We start from the raw sequence: 14,497 nt of genomic DNA on the forward strand, positions 1-14,497 counted from the left end.
AGGTGAGGCTCGAACTCACAACCTCGGCATTGCCCTGCTGCATACTGTCTTATAAGTACCGCGCGCTGACCGATTGCGCCAATGTAGCCTGGTCTTCCTTAGACGATAAAAGATCTTAAAATACATTTGCAAAAATTACCAATCTCAAAAAGACTCCACATTGTTGAAAGTTATTTAGAATGTGAAAGCTTTGCTCTAGGAGAGGCTAAAACGAGATTGGCTTGCTGCAAACTGCCTAATGAGTAACTTGCACCGATAGATTGAGCCACTGGAGCTTGAATCTTCTTAGATGATAACAGATCCTTACTTGCATTTTCGCAAATTCCCAGTCTCAATAAGACTTCATATTGATGAAAGATTTTAGAATGTAAAATCTATGTGCTAGGTGAGGCAGAAACGACATTGGCTTGCTGCAAAGTGCCTCATGAGTAACTTGCACCGATAGATTGCGCCACTGGAGAAACTAAATTATTTGCTCCAGGTGAGGCTCGAACTCACAACCTCGGCATTGCCCTGCTGCATACTGTCTCATAAGTACCGCGCGCTGACCGATTGCGCCACTGGAGCCTGCTCTTCCTAAGATGATAAAAGATCTTAAAATACATGTGCAAAAATTCCCAATTTTAATAAGACTTCACATTGTTGAAAGATTTTAGAATGTGAAATCCATGCTCTAGGAGAGGCTGAAAACGACATTGGCTTGCTGCAAACTGCCTCATGAGTAACTTGCGCCGACAGATTGTGCCACTTGAGAAACTATATTATTTGCTCCAGGTGAGGCTCGAACTCACAACCTCGGCATTGCCTAGCTGCATACTGTCTTATAAGTACCGCGCGCTGACCGATTGCGCCACTGGAGCCTGCACTTCCTAAGACGATAAAAGATCTTAAAATACATTTGCAAAAATTCCCAATCTCAAAAAGACTCACATTGTGGAAAGTTATTTAGAATGTGAAAGCTTTGCTCTAGGAGAGGCTAAAACGAGATTGGCTTGCTGCAAACTGCCTAATGAGTAACTTGCACCGATAGATTGAGCCACTGGAGCTTGAAACTTCTTAGATGATAACAGATCCTTACTTGCATTTTCGCAAATTCCCAGTCTCAAAAAGACTCAAATTGTTGAAAGATTTTAGAATGTGAAAGCTATGCTCTAGGAGAGGCTAAAACGACATTGGCTTCCTGCAAACTGCCTAATGAGTAACTTGCACCGATAGATTGAGCCACTGGCGAAACTAAACTATTTGTTCCAGGTGAGGCTCGAACTCACAACCTCGGCATTGCACTGCTGCATACTGTCTTATAAGTACTGCGCGCTGACCGATTGCGCCTCTGGAGCCTGTTCTTGCTTAGATGATAAAAGATCTTAAAATACATTTGCAAAAATTACCAATCTCAAAAAGACTCCACATTGTTGAAAGTTATTTAGAATGTGAAATCCATGCTCTAGGTGAGGCTGAAACGACATTGGCTTGCTGCAAACTGCCTCATGAGTAACTTGCACCGATAGATTGCGCCACCAGAGAAACTAAATTATATGCTCCAGGTGAGGCTCGAACTCACAACCTCGTCATTGCCCTGCTGCATACTGTCTTAAAAGTACCGCGCGCTGACCGATTGCGCCACTGCAGCATTGCACAAAGTCCCAGTTTTAATAAGACTTCACATTGATGAAAGATTTTAGAATGTGAAAGCTATGCTCTAGGTGAGGCTGAAACGACATTGGCTTGCTGCAAACTGCCTAATGAGTAACTTGCACCGATAGATTGCGCCACCAGAGAAACTAAATTATTTTCTCCGGGTGAGGCTCAAACTCACAACCTCGGCATTGCCCTGCTGCATACTGTCTTATAAGTATCGCGCGCTGACCGACTGCGCCACTGGAGCCTGCTCTTACTTAGATGATAAAAGATCTTAAAATACATTTACAAAAATTCCCAATTTTAATAAGACTTCACATTGTTGAAAGATTTTAGAATGTGAAAGCTATGCTCTAGGTGAAACGACATTGGCTTGCTACAAACTGCCTAATGAGTAACTTGCACCGATAGATTGCGCCACCAGAGAAACTAAATTATTTGCTCCAGGTGAGGCTCGAACTCACAACCTCGGCATTGCCCTGCTGCATACTGTCTTATAAGTACCGCGCGCTGACCGACTGCGCCACTGGAGCCTGCTCTTCCTTAGATGATAAAAGATCTTAAAATACATTTGCAAAAATTCCCAATTTTAATAAGACTTCACATTGTTGAAAGATTTTAGAATGTGAAATCCATGCTCTAGGAGAGGCTAAAACGACATTGGCTTGCTGCAAACTGCCTAATGAGTAACTTGCACCGACAGATTGTGCAACTTGAGAAACTATATTATTTGCTCCAGGGGAGGCTCGACCTCACAACCTCGGCATTGCTAAGCTGCATACTGTCTTATAAGTACCCCGCGCTGACCGATTGCGCCACTGCAGCGTTGCACAAAGTCCCATTCTCAATAAGACTTCACATTGATGAAAGATTTTAGAATGTGAAAGCTATGCTCTAGGTGAGGCTGAAACGACATTGGCTTGCTGCAAACTGCCTCATGAGCAACTTGCGCGACAGACTGCGCCACTGGAGAAACTAAATTATTTGCTCCAGGTGAGGCTCCAACTGACAACCTCGGCATTGCCCTGATGCATACTGTCTTATAAGTACCGCGCGCTGACCGATTGCGCCACTGGAGCCTGCTCTTCCTTAGATGATAAAAGATCTTAAAATACAATTGCAAAAATTACCAATCTCAAAAAGACTCCACATTGTTGAAAGTTATTTAGAATGTGAAAGCTTTGCTCTAGGAGAGGCTAAAACGAGATTGGCTTGCTGCAAACTGCCTAATGAGTAACTTGCACCGATAGATTGAGCCACTGGAGCTTGAATCTTCTTAGATGATAACAGATCCTTAATTGCATTTTCGCAAATTCCCAGTCTCAATAAGACTTCACATTGATGAAAGATTTTAGAATGTAAAATCTATGCTCTAGGTGAGGCTGAAACGACATTGGCTTGCTGCACACTGCCTCATGAGTAACTTGCGCCGACAGGTTGCGCCGACAGGTTGCGCCGACAGGTTGCGCCGACAGGTTGCGCCGACAGGTTGCGCCGACAGGTTGCGCCGACAGGTTGCGCCGACAGGTTGCGCCGACAGGTTGCGCCGACAGGTTGCGCCGACAGGTTGCGCCGACAGGTTGCGCCGACAGGTTGCGCCGACAGGTTGCGCCGACAGGTTGCGCCGACAGGTTGCGCCGACAGGTTGCGCCGACAGGTTGCGCCGACAGGTTGCGCCGACAGGTTGCGCCGACAGGTTGCGCCGACAGGTTGCGCCGACAGGTTGCGCCGACAGGTTGCGCCGACAGGTTGCGCCGACAGGTTGCGCCGACAGGTTGCGCCGACAGGTTGCGCCGACAGGTTGCGCCGACAGGTTGCGCCGACAGGTTGCGCCGACAGGTTGCGCCGACAGGTTGCGCCGACAGGTTGCGCCGACAGGTTGCGCCGACAGGTTGCGCCGACAGGGGAGGCTCGACCTCACGACAGGTTGCGCCGACAGGTTGCGCCACTGGCGAAACTAAACTATTTGCTCCAGGTGAGGCTCGAACTCACAACCTCGGCATTGCCCTGCTGCATACTGTCTTATAAGTACCGCGCGCTGACCGACTGATAAAAGATCTTAAAATACATTTGCAAAAATTCCCAATTTTAATAAGACTTCACATTGTTGAAAGATTTTAGAATGTGAAATCCATGCTCTAGGTGAAACGACATTGGCTTAATACAAACTGCCTAATGAGTAACTTGCACCGACAGATTGTGCCACTTGAGAAACTATATTATTTGCTCCAGTGGAGGCTCGACCTCACAACCTCGGCATTGCTAAGCTGCATACTGTCTCATAAGTACCGCAAGCTGACCGATTGCGCCACTGCAGCGTTGCACAAAGTACCAGTTTTAATAAGACTTCACATTGATAAAAGATTTTAGAATGTGAAATCTATGCTCTAGGTGAGGCTGAAACGACATTGGCTTGCTGCAAACTGCCTCATGAGTAACTTGCGCAGACAGATTGCGCCACTGGAGAAACTAAATTATTTGCTCCAGGTGAGGCTCGAACTCACAACCTCGGCATTGCCCTGCTGCATACTGTCTTATAAGTACCGCACGCTGACCGATTGCGCCACTGCAGCATTGCACAAAGTCCCAGTTTTAATAAGACTTCACATTGTTGAAAGATTTTAGAATGTGAAAGCTATGCTCTAGGTGAAACGACATTGGCTTGCTACAAACTGCCTAATGAGTAACTTGCACCGATAGATTGCGCCACCAGAGAAACTAAATTATTTGCTCCAGGTGAGGCTGGAACTAACAACCTCGGCATTGCCCTGCAGCATACTGTCTTATAAGTACCGCGCGCTGACCGACTGCGCCACTGGAGCCTGCTCTTCCTTAGATGATAAAAGATCTTAAAATACATTTGCAAAAATTCCCAATTTTAATAAGACTTCACATTGTTGAAAGATTTTAGAATGTGAAAGCTATGCTCTAGGTGAAACGACATTGGCTTGCTACAAACTGCCTAATGAGTAACTTGCACCGATAGATTGCGCCACCAGAGAAACTAAACTATTTGCTCCAGGTGAGGCTCGAACTCACAACCTCGGCATTGCCCTGCTGCATACTTTCTTATAAGTACCGCGCGCTGACCGACTGCGCCACTGGAGCCCGCTCTTCCTTAGATGATAAAAGATCTTAAAATACATTTGCAAAAATTCCCAATTTTAATAAGACTTCACATTGTTGAAAGATTTTAGAATGTGAAAGCTATGCTCTAGGTGAAACGACATTGGCTTAATACAAACTGCCTAATGAGTAACTTGCACTGATAGATTGTGCCACTTGAGAAACTAAATTATTTGCTCCAGGTGAGGCTCGAACTCACAACCTCGGCATTGCCCTGCTGCATACTGTCTTATAAGTACAGCCGATTGCGCCACTGGAGCCTGCACTTCCTTAAATGATAAAAGATCTTAAAATACATTTGCAAAAATTCCCAATTTTAATAAGACTTCACAATGTTGAAAGATTTTAGAATGTGAAAGCTTTGCTCTAGGAGAGGCTAAAACGAGATTGGCTTGCTGCAAACTGCCTAATGAGTAACTTGCGCCGACAGATTGTGCAACTTGAGAAACTATATTATTTGCTCCAGGGGAGGCTCGACCTCACAACCTCGGCATTGCTAAGCTGCATACTGTCTTATAAGTACCCCGCGCTGACCGATTGCGCCACTGCAGCGTTGCACAAAGTCCCAGTCTCAATAAGACTTCACATTGATAAAAGATTTTAGAATGTGAAAGCTATGCTCTAGGTGAGGCTGAAACGACATTGGCTTGCTGCAAACTGCCTCATGAGAAATTTGCGCCGACAGACTGCGCCACTGGAGAAACTAAATTATTTGCTCAAGGTGAGGCTCGAACTCACAACCTCGGCATTGCCCTCCTGCATACTGTCTTATAAGTACCACACGCTGACCGATTGCGCCACTGGAGCCTGCTCTTCCTCAGATGATAAAAGATATTAAAATACATTTGCAAAAATTCCCAATTTTAATAAGACTTCACATTGTTGAAAGATTTTAGAATGTGAAATCCATGCTCTAGGTGAGGCTGAAAAGACATTGGCTTGCTGCAAACTGCCTAATGAGTAACTTGCACCGACAGATTGTGCCACTTGAGAAACTATATTATTTGCTCCAGTGGAGGCTCGACCTCACAACCTCGGCATTGCTAAGCTGCATACTGTCTCATAAGTACCGCAAGCTGACCGATTGCGCCACTGCAGCGTTGCACAAAGTACCAGTTTTAATAAGACTTCACATTGTTGAAAGATTTTAGAATGTGAAAGTTATGCTCTAGGTGAGGCTGAAACGACAATGGCTTGCTGCAAACTGACTTGTGAGTAACTTGCACCTACAGATTGTGCCACTTGAGAAACTAAATTATTTGTTCCAGGTGAGCCTCGAACTCACAACTTCGGCATTGCTCTGCTGTGTAGTGTCTTATAAGTACATGGTTTAAAATCCAACAAATAATTTGTTTTGCTTCAAAATTTCAGTTACAGAAACGGAGTAATAAAGAAAAATAATTCCGAAAACATACTAACATCTTTAACAGAGGCCTTATAAAAATTACAAATAGGGCCTATACCTTAAGCAATAACATTGCATCTATAAACATAACTTTAAAATAGAACAAACAATTACATTAATCCAGATCTTAAATTCCTAAAACGGAGCCTGGACGCATAAGCAAATCGTATAAAACACATTTATCGTTTCTAAGAAATTGAGACTTTATAGGCCTACGTGTAGTTTATAATTTACATTGAAACGAATTTTAAATGTAATAAATATCAACTTTAATTTATTACAAAAATTAACATTCTAAGCCTATTAATTAGTAAAGTCCAACGAATAACGATAATTCATCTTTTACAAACGCCGCATAGGGTTCTAGTTCGTGTCTGGTAGATGGGAAAGGGTCACGCATTTGTTTTGCTTTAAAGCAGATTTCACAAAATACCTTGTTTTCGGAAGCATTGTATGCTATCCAGGGATATGTTTTTTCCCCAGTTTTCTTGATACGTTCCAGAGTTCTGCTTTTCCCTTCCGCCTATACTTCTGCTGCTGCTGTCATTATTTGATGATGTCGACAACAACGGCTGTTCACTTGAAGAAATAGTAACACTGCTACTTCTTTAGTGAAGAGATGATAGGGTCAATTGAAGTTTTCTTTTTAATTACAAACCTGTCCATTTGTACGCGAAATATAAATATACTGCTGTTTGCGCGGACAACCACTCTATCTGTATTACAACTCGTAAGATCAACCAATCAGAGAGGCACCCGAATTTTAAAAGCATGTTTGTTTGGTTAAAATAAACACTAATTTTAAAAATGCAAAAATATTCTTACACAAAACACTGTGTCTACCAAAACACTATCAAATGTATTCTACTGACAGAAACATTCAGTCAATCATATTACAATGTCATAAAAAGCACTAACATCAGATGGAATAACATAAACTGCATTATTTGATATGTGTCATGTTTCTCGAAAATTCTGGACAATAAATGCCACTGTGTCCCAGCTGAGATTTGTCTGTATTCCATCACCAGCCTGTATGATATGAAAGGGATTTTCAAACTGGGGTCTAGTGTGTTTATCTGCTTCTTTTGCTACATGCAGAATTTTCAGAATTGTCTATATTTGTGAAAGTTATACATATTACATTGAAATGTCTCTTTAGGGTTATATACCTCCAACAATATTTGTAAGTTTGGAAACAATATGTTGTCTTTATACTGTAATGTCACATTCACTGTTTATCTAATACACTTTTAATATTTCCTTGCACATTATAGATGGATATGTATTTTAGGAAGGGGTCGCTGACAAAAGGTTCATCTGTTCTGACCCTCACTTCACATGTGTATGACAGCAGTGTTGGGTAAGTTACTCTGAAAAAGTAATTAATTACTAGTTACTAATTACTTTCTATATCCTACATCAATCATGATTAGTTAAGTGATTCAAGGATAGACATGAAACGGCTTATTTAATTCATTCAAATAACTAATATTATTAACTGACCAAAGTATTAGAAATGTGAGAATTATACATTAAAGCACAGATTTTAAAGTAAGACTTTTTTGATGTCAATTACACTATTGCATACGCATATATTTCACAAAGTATTTAGTTTAATTACATCAAAAGTAACTGTAATTAAATTACAGAAAACATATGAGTAATCCCTTACTTTACTTTTTCAAGGGAAAAGTAATTAAATTACAGTAACTAATTACTTAGTAACTAGTTACACCCAACACTGTATGACAGTAGGTAGAAATATAGACTACGGTTGAAATGTATGTACAGTATTTGCATAAATTCAATTAGCTTTTTATCGTTTGCAATATAGTAAAGTACAGATTATTAAAGATAACAGATCTTAAATTGCACTGGTACAAATTCCCAATCTCATTAGAAGTTCCCGTGGTTGAGAGTTTTTTAGAATCTTAAATATATTTTCGAGGTAAGGCTCCAACTCGCAACCTCGGCATCGCCCTGCTGCGAAGTATCACGCACAGACCTATTGCACCACTTGAGCTGGGAGTCCAATCAAAGATAAGAGATCATAGGTTGCATTGACCCAGTTTGCATTGGACTTTAGTAGAATATATTGACTCTACCTTCCAACTTTCACTTTGAAAAGTTTGGATGTGGGGCTCAGCAGTCCCACAGAATTCCTCAAGGCAGAGCTCCCCCACGTCATGGCCCTCAAGCCACAGGTTCTGTCCGTATGTATCTCTGAACATTGCAATGGATATCACACTTATTGCCTTTTTAGTGTAAAATGTCATGTTTTGGTTTATGGCAGCATTAATTGTCTGTTTTTGTAAATCATACAGCTCTTTCAAATATTGATGTTTTACTGACAGTCAAATCTCATGAAATATTAATAAAACAGTTATGAAAAGCAAGAGAGAGGAGGATTATGGAGGGTGGAGTTCTTAGAAAGCAAGGAGAAATAGGTTCAGAGGGAGGGGGGATTTCTCTTCAAGTTTTCCTTATACTGTCTTCCCACAAACCAGCATCTCACAGTTATGAACCATCCCAGAGTAATGTTCCATACGCCAGCCAGGGACGAGGACAATGAAACCCCCCAGCACAAGCTCGGGAAACTCACTTTAAAGTACGACCGCAAGGACTTGCAGCGAAGGCTGGACATTGAGGAATGGATTGATAGTCAGTTGCATCTGCTGTTTAATTGTGAGGTGAGGCACATGTCAATACTGTAAACATTTTCTTTCTGTTTGTGTAACACAGAAAGTTGTTTCACTGTGTAATAACTGTGTAATAACTGTTGATATAGTATTAAATAGATAATTTTTACTTTTTAAAGTCGTCTAGAAATGTACTTCTTATCCTTACATCTAGAAATTAGCACGGAGTAGCTTGCAAGAGTACAAGCTGTTATAATATAACCTCCCTCTGTTTCTCATCCAACGCTGTTGCTGTAAAAACTATACAGTAAATACCAATATAACATTTGAGTCATTTGGATAACTGTTATACTAGTATTGCATTTACTTATACATTTATAATTTAAACTGGGATAAAAATACATTTATTCATTATTTATCACAGGTTGTTTTATCATTTTATCAATCTTCATTGATCCTATTTTCACAATTCTTCTCTGCCCTCTGACTGCTCCTAGGAATTAGTTTCCCTGACTGTTAGAAATACTTGTTTCTTTGTCTGTGAATGAAACTCCGTGTGAGAATGGCATGTGAGAGTGTGGGCTTATTCACATGCTTTTCTTGTTCTGTTACCGTCATGAGCCAGCAGAAAGAACAGCTCCTTTTGTAGCTCCAATGAAAACAATGAGCATAGGAGGTTTATACATGGGCACAAACCTTTATCTGATGATATTACATTCATTAAAACTTGTTATTGTGCAACACATTACAATAAGATTGTATTTGAACGATTTGGTTTCACAATTTTATAACTCTGTAGAGCAGTTAGGCCATTTAGGGCTAATAACGACATGGTGAATTCCATGCAAGGGGAACCGTGGTGTATGAAGATAAAAATAGCTCTATCAAAGGTAATCAAAACGTAAAGCCTCATTATGTAAGGTCTTCATACACCTCTATTTCTACTGGATTTCTACAACACAGAGTATTGGATTCGTCCTGGTGTGTGCGATTTCGCCTGGGTGTCTACAAGACATCTTCTAATATTTTCTAAAAGAGTTGAAATTTCTTAAAGCATGCACCTGTCGCCAGGCATGTCTCGCCACTGTAATCTTGGATGTGACCGCATTGTCCTAGAGCCTGCATCCATGGTCGGTTAAAATAACAAAGCGGTGTTTGGCACCTTCCAACCAGTGTCGATAACTCTTCAGGGCTGCTTTCATTATGTAAGGTCTTTACACACCTCTGAACACATAATTATGTATATTATATTGTATTTCTGTCAATAGATCCTCCTAAATATCACACACAGCACTTGGGCATAAAACTTGGATATACCATTTAAAACGAATTATGTATGTAACATTAAGATCACTGTTTCTTTGTGCTTGTAAAATGAAAATTCATCAGTATGCCAGCGACTGTATGATACTAGGCTGGGGTGCAGAGAGCAGAGACAAAGGGCATGCTTCCTAATGCTCATCATACCCAAAACAAAAAGTACTGTGTCCTAAAATAAAGTACGTGCATGTCATTGTAAGACTGAGAAATGCCTTTTCTCAACTAGTTAGTATTCTGTTTGAGTTGGCATTCCCTTACAATGTTCATTAATTGTTTATTCACTATACAATGTTCTTTTGTATGCAATTATGAATGGCTCCAAATGTCGCTGACTTTCATTTCAACTACATAGAGACCATCTCCTATGTTCAAATCGCAATACATTTATCATTAACAATCAAGCAAAACGCCACATCTTGGATGGTAGGCGGTGTCAATGTTCAAAAAACAATTTAAAACATATAATTAAAATTTTTTAAAGTTCCATTTGGAACTTGTTTTATGTCACAAAATTGTGCCAAAGCCAACAACATGTGACAGTGAGAAAGTCTTGTTTTCAAGGAGGATGACATTCCTGAGCTGGAGGTTGACATCGATGAGCTGTTGGAACTGTCAGAATGTGAGCAGAGACTAAAACTGCAGGTTGTAAAAATTATATATTTGGATAACTATTCATATAAATAACACAATGAACACCCTTTTATTAACTGGTCTGGACTCTGGATTTGTTTTTCTCATTGTTAATTTTCTAGAGTTCTAAACTTTAAAGCTTTGATCCAATCTTTCTCTGACATGAATCATAATATAACAAAACAATTCAAAGATTTAGAAAGTGCATCATTTGTTTGAATAGCAGTAATATTATTTATAATTGCAGGACCTTCTCCGTGATTGTGGCAGACCAAAAGAGGTACGAAAAAGACGAAACATTGTGTCACGAGAGCAATGCCAGCAGAGCACAGTTTTATTTGAAGCAAATTTTAAAGCTGCAACTCTGTTTCCTCACAGGAATTCATTGATGGACTTCAATATCGAATAAAAGGACTTCGAAAAATGTCAGGGAACTTGAAAAAATAAATTCAAGGTCAAAAGAAGCTTACTTTGTGGATAGTTGTTAAAGAATGTTAGCGTAACGTTTCCTTTTCCTTTAGGAAGTTTAGAGTCTGATGCCATATGAGACTGTGAACGTGTGAAAGTCAACAACAACTTTTAAGTTACAGGCTCTTAAGCTTTAATGTAGTAGATACTGTCTTACCAGTGCTTAAAACGAAACTTAAACCTTAAACCATTTTATTAAGTTCTTTAAAAACATTAGGACAACTTGTACTTAAATGAACCAAAGCAAAGCTCTTTATAGTTCACTGTCATCATTTATTCACACCTATGTCATTCAAAACTTGTTTATGACTATTTCTTCTGTGGAAAGTAACAAATTTTATCAGAAATGCCTCAGTGGAGTTGTGTTCACAGGAAGTTAATGCGGTTTAGGGTTGTTTGCTTATCAATGTCCTCAAAATATTTTTCGTGTTCTGCAGAAAGAAAAACATTCTTAATTGGAATGACAGAAATTTGTCAAAAATGTAAAGATGCTGTGAATAGACACTATTAGTGAAACATAGAGATGCATTAGAAAAATATATTTTTAATTAAGAATATTCCATGTGTTAAATGCTTGGACTGTCCCAACCTTCACAAAGGAACTTTTCTCTCACACCAAAGAAAGTCGAGTTAGTAATCCTAGTAAGCCTGTTTATGACAACTTCAAGACCTCACAATAAAATAATTAAACTAATGACAAGCAGGCCTTTAAAAGGAGTCATCAGCATTTCAACAGAGATATGAATAGAGCACATCTTGTGCAAGGTGATAACCACACATGAGCAGTCTCTCTTACAGTTCAATTCAGATATTATAGCTGTTTCCTATTCCAATAAGCATCACAGTTTAATAATTGATCACAACAACTATGCTGCTCAGGTCAGATAATATATTTGATCTCATCCATACTGTCATCAATTTATGTGTACTGTCTTTGTAAAACATTGATGAGAAAGATGACTCCCTCAAACACGATCACAGAGATGTACACAAAGACTTTATGAGAACTGTATATTTAAGGATTCTACATATCCCAGCAAATGAAAAAAAATTGTTGGTTCAATTTAAAAAAAGAATAGTAATAAGTAGCCCAGATGCCTTCAAATTTTAAGTTAATTCAACTCAATGCATTTGATGCAAACTTGTTTGTTGTGTTGACTAATATTTTTAAGTTGAATAACCTCAAAAATAACCTGGCTATCAGGTAAAAAAACATTCTCTAACTTTGTATCTCCATATTTCGTGAATATTTTGTTGTTGCCATGAATCATTATAGTTATTTCACTTCATGTTTGCCACTGGGTTTTGCAATCTAATCAATAAAATGAATAAAATGGTGTTTCTAAACTTCGACAACACAGTATTTAAAAGTACAGTGTTTTCTTTCATGAAAAACACCTAATTTGGACATCCAGGGTTTCGGAAGGACAGCGACGATATGCATTAATATTAATATAATGATTAGGTGTTACTGCTATCCAGCTACCTTTCAATTATAGTGTTAATGGTGTTTACTAAATTAAAGTGTTTCTTTAATTTTGTGGTTTTGTTTTAAATAATTGCTTTGTAATTTACTTGTTATATATATTACATGAAGAGTAGTCATGAAATATTGTCAAGATCTTAACAATTGCCTTGGTCTTTTATCACATTTAAACATTTTTGTTGTGGTAACTTTTATTGCGGTTTGGCTGTATCAGGGCGAATATGCCTTTTAACAAAGATGATAAAACAGCATCACATTATGGTGACATATACTTTATGATGGCCTGATTTGAACACAAAAGTTGCAGTTCTCTTCTATGATGTTTCAGCAGGGAGGCATCCAAAATAACATAGACGTGCTTTGAAAAGCGCTATGCTCTTCCCATCTTCAACCCTCAGAAACCCTATAAACATGTGACAAGAGTTGTCTCGATTCACACTGTTATCACATGTTCTTTAGCTCCATAAAAACACCTTTGTATGGGGTAATAGCGGTGCAATCCTTGTGCAACAAATTTTTTAATATTAATTCATTAAATAAATTAAGACATTCCATGTAAATTTTTAGGAGTTAACTAGAATAAAAAAATGTATACTTTACCTAAAATTTGGTCTTTTAGCCAGCTTGTGTGGTTATTTAATGAACGTCTAATGCAGGTATTGATAACAGACTATGTTTTGACTGTCACATAAGTAGTAGATTATAAAATAAATGTTTACACATTTCTTTTTAGCCATTTTAATTTTGTACAGGACCAAGCAGGTCAACTAAAGAGACGAGACTTTTGTGGATAAGGTATATGATAAGATAAACTGGTTCTGGCAAATGTTGTCCATTTGGAGTTGAAAATACAATGCAGCAATGATTCAAACCAATTGTGATGATCATTTACACAGCACAAAGTTCAAACAACACTATGACATGGCCTAAGAAAACTTGAAATATAATAGAGAAAAGACTACTTTATTCACGTTATTCCCTTGTGCCTTTTTTTGCCCTTTGTGGATCTTGTGTTGAACAAAAAGTTTAAATGTTTTAATTTATGAGCCAAAAATACTCACACTTCCCTTTCCTGAGTGTGAGACTGAGTTCTTACATTCTGAATTTTGTTCAACATTTCAAAAAAGGTTTTACATGGAAAAAGTCTGAATGTTCATTATGGGTGAGCAGTCGATTATAAACTTTTTATTTTAAAGTTATAAAATTGTTTAATACACCTTATATATATATATATGGTGACACAATATAAAGAAAGAAACAATATAGAAACAATATTTCTTTGAAATTTGGTAGAAATCTTATCTAATCTGTAGTTCACAGAATGAAATAAAATGTTGATATAGAAAATTTAAAAAAATTTTGTGGCTGTAAATACAAAACTATTTTCAGTTTTTCTCAAATTCACAGAAAAAATTATGATACTTTCAAAATGATTTTCAATTTTTCAAAATTAACTATTGATAGGTAATGTATGTGTTAAGGTAAAAATAATTTTTTTATTTCATTCTGTGAACTACTTACAATATTTCTACTAAATTAAATAAAACGTGTTGTTACTTGCATTTATTTGCAGAAAATGAAAATGGGAGAAACAGATGAAAAAACAGAAAATATGCTCTGTGAAGAAAACAAGTTCATACTCATTTTGAAACAGTAGAACAGTAATATTTTTACATGTATTTAGGAAAATTTAACAATTACTTTTGTATATTTTACATTCAATAAATGAAATGCTATAAAATAACTTAAAAAACATTAAATTAAATGAAACACACTTTAATT

General features: G+C 38.2%; 1 protein-coding gene and 7 non-coding genes across 8 annotated transcripts; 1 reads left to right on the plus strand and 7 right to left on the minus strand.

Moving 5' to 3' along the window:
• Positions 1–473: 473 nt before the first annotated feature.
• trnai-uau (transfer RNA isoleucine (anticodon UAU)) lies at positions 474–567 on the minus strand. Its single transcript has 2 exons — positions 530–567; positions 474–509 (listed from the first exon to the last, which is right to left on the minus strand). It is a non-coding gene; the product is annotated as a tRNA-Ile (tRNA).
• Positions 568–766: 199 nt separating this feature from the next.
• Positions 767–860, minus strand: trnai-uau (transfer RNA isoleucine (anticodon UAU)). The gene is made up of 2 exons: positions 823–860; positions 767–802 (listed from the first exon to the last, which is right to left on the minus strand). It is a non-coding gene; the product is annotated as a tRNA-Ile (tRNA).
• A 1,217-nt stretch (positions 861–2,077) lies between these two features.
• On the minus strand, positions 2,078–2,171 carry trnai-uau (transfer RNA isoleucine (anticodon UAU)). The gene is made up of 2 exons: positions 2,134–2,171; positions 2,078–2,113 (listed from the first exon to the last, which is right to left on the minus strand). It is a non-coding gene; the product is annotated as a tRNA-Ile (tRNA).
• A 1,946-nt stretch (positions 2,172–4,117) lies between these two features.
• trnai-uau (transfer RNA isoleucine (anticodon UAU)) lies at positions 4,118–4,211 on the minus strand. The gene is made up of 2 exons: positions 4,174–4,211; positions 4,118–4,153 (listed from the first exon to the last, which is right to left on the minus strand). It is a non-coding gene; the product is annotated as a tRNA-Ile (tRNA).
• A 155-nt stretch (positions 4,212–4,366) lies between these two features.
• Positions 4,367–4,460, minus strand: trnai-uau (transfer RNA isoleucine (anticodon UAU)). Its single transcript has 2 exons — positions 4,423–4,460; positions 4,367–4,402 (listed from the first exon to the last, which is right to left on the minus strand). It is a non-coding gene; the product is annotated as a tRNA-Ile (tRNA).
• A 192-nt stretch (positions 4,461–4,652) lies between these two features.
• trnai-uau (transfer RNA isoleucine (anticodon UAU)) lies at positions 4,653–4,746 on the minus strand. Its single transcript has 2 exons — positions 4,709–4,746; positions 4,653–4,688 (listed from the first exon to the last, which is right to left on the minus strand). It is a non-coding gene; the product is annotated as a tRNA-Ile (tRNA).
• A 731-nt stretch (positions 4,747–5,477) lies between these two features.
• trnai-uau (transfer RNA isoleucine (anticodon UAU)) lies at positions 5,478–5,571 on the minus strand. The gene is made up of 2 exons: positions 5,534–5,571; positions 5,478–5,513 (listed from the first exon to the last, which is right to left on the minus strand). It is a non-coding gene; the product is annotated as a tRNA-Ile (tRNA).
• A 1,912-nt stretch (positions 5,572–7,483) lies between these two features.
• Positions 7,484–12,253, plus strand: LOC130434700 (protein phosphatase 1 regulatory subunit 14B-like). Its single transcript, XM_056764998.1, has 5 exons — positions 7,484–7,532; positions 8,680–8,862; positions 10,693–10,773; positions 11,009–11,041; positions 11,140–12,253. The coding sequence occupies exons 2-5, from the start codon at positions 8,692–8,694 to the stop codon at positions 11,206–11,208; spliced, it is 354 nt and encodes a 117-aa protein (XP_056620976.1). The 5' UTR covers positions 7,484–7,532; positions 8,680–8,691; the 3' UTR covers positions 11,209–12,253.
• Positions 12,254–14,497: the final 2,244 nt, after the last annotated feature.

The sequence above is a fragment of the Triplophysa dalaica genome, chromosome 13 (genome assembly GCF_015846415.1).
Source record: "Triplophysa dalaica isolate WHDGS20190420 chromosome 13, ASM1584641v1, whole genome shotgun sequence".
NCBI classification, from domain to species: Eukaryota; Metazoa; Chordata; class Actinopteri; order Cypriniformes; family Nemacheilidae; genus Triplophysa; species Triplophysa dalaica.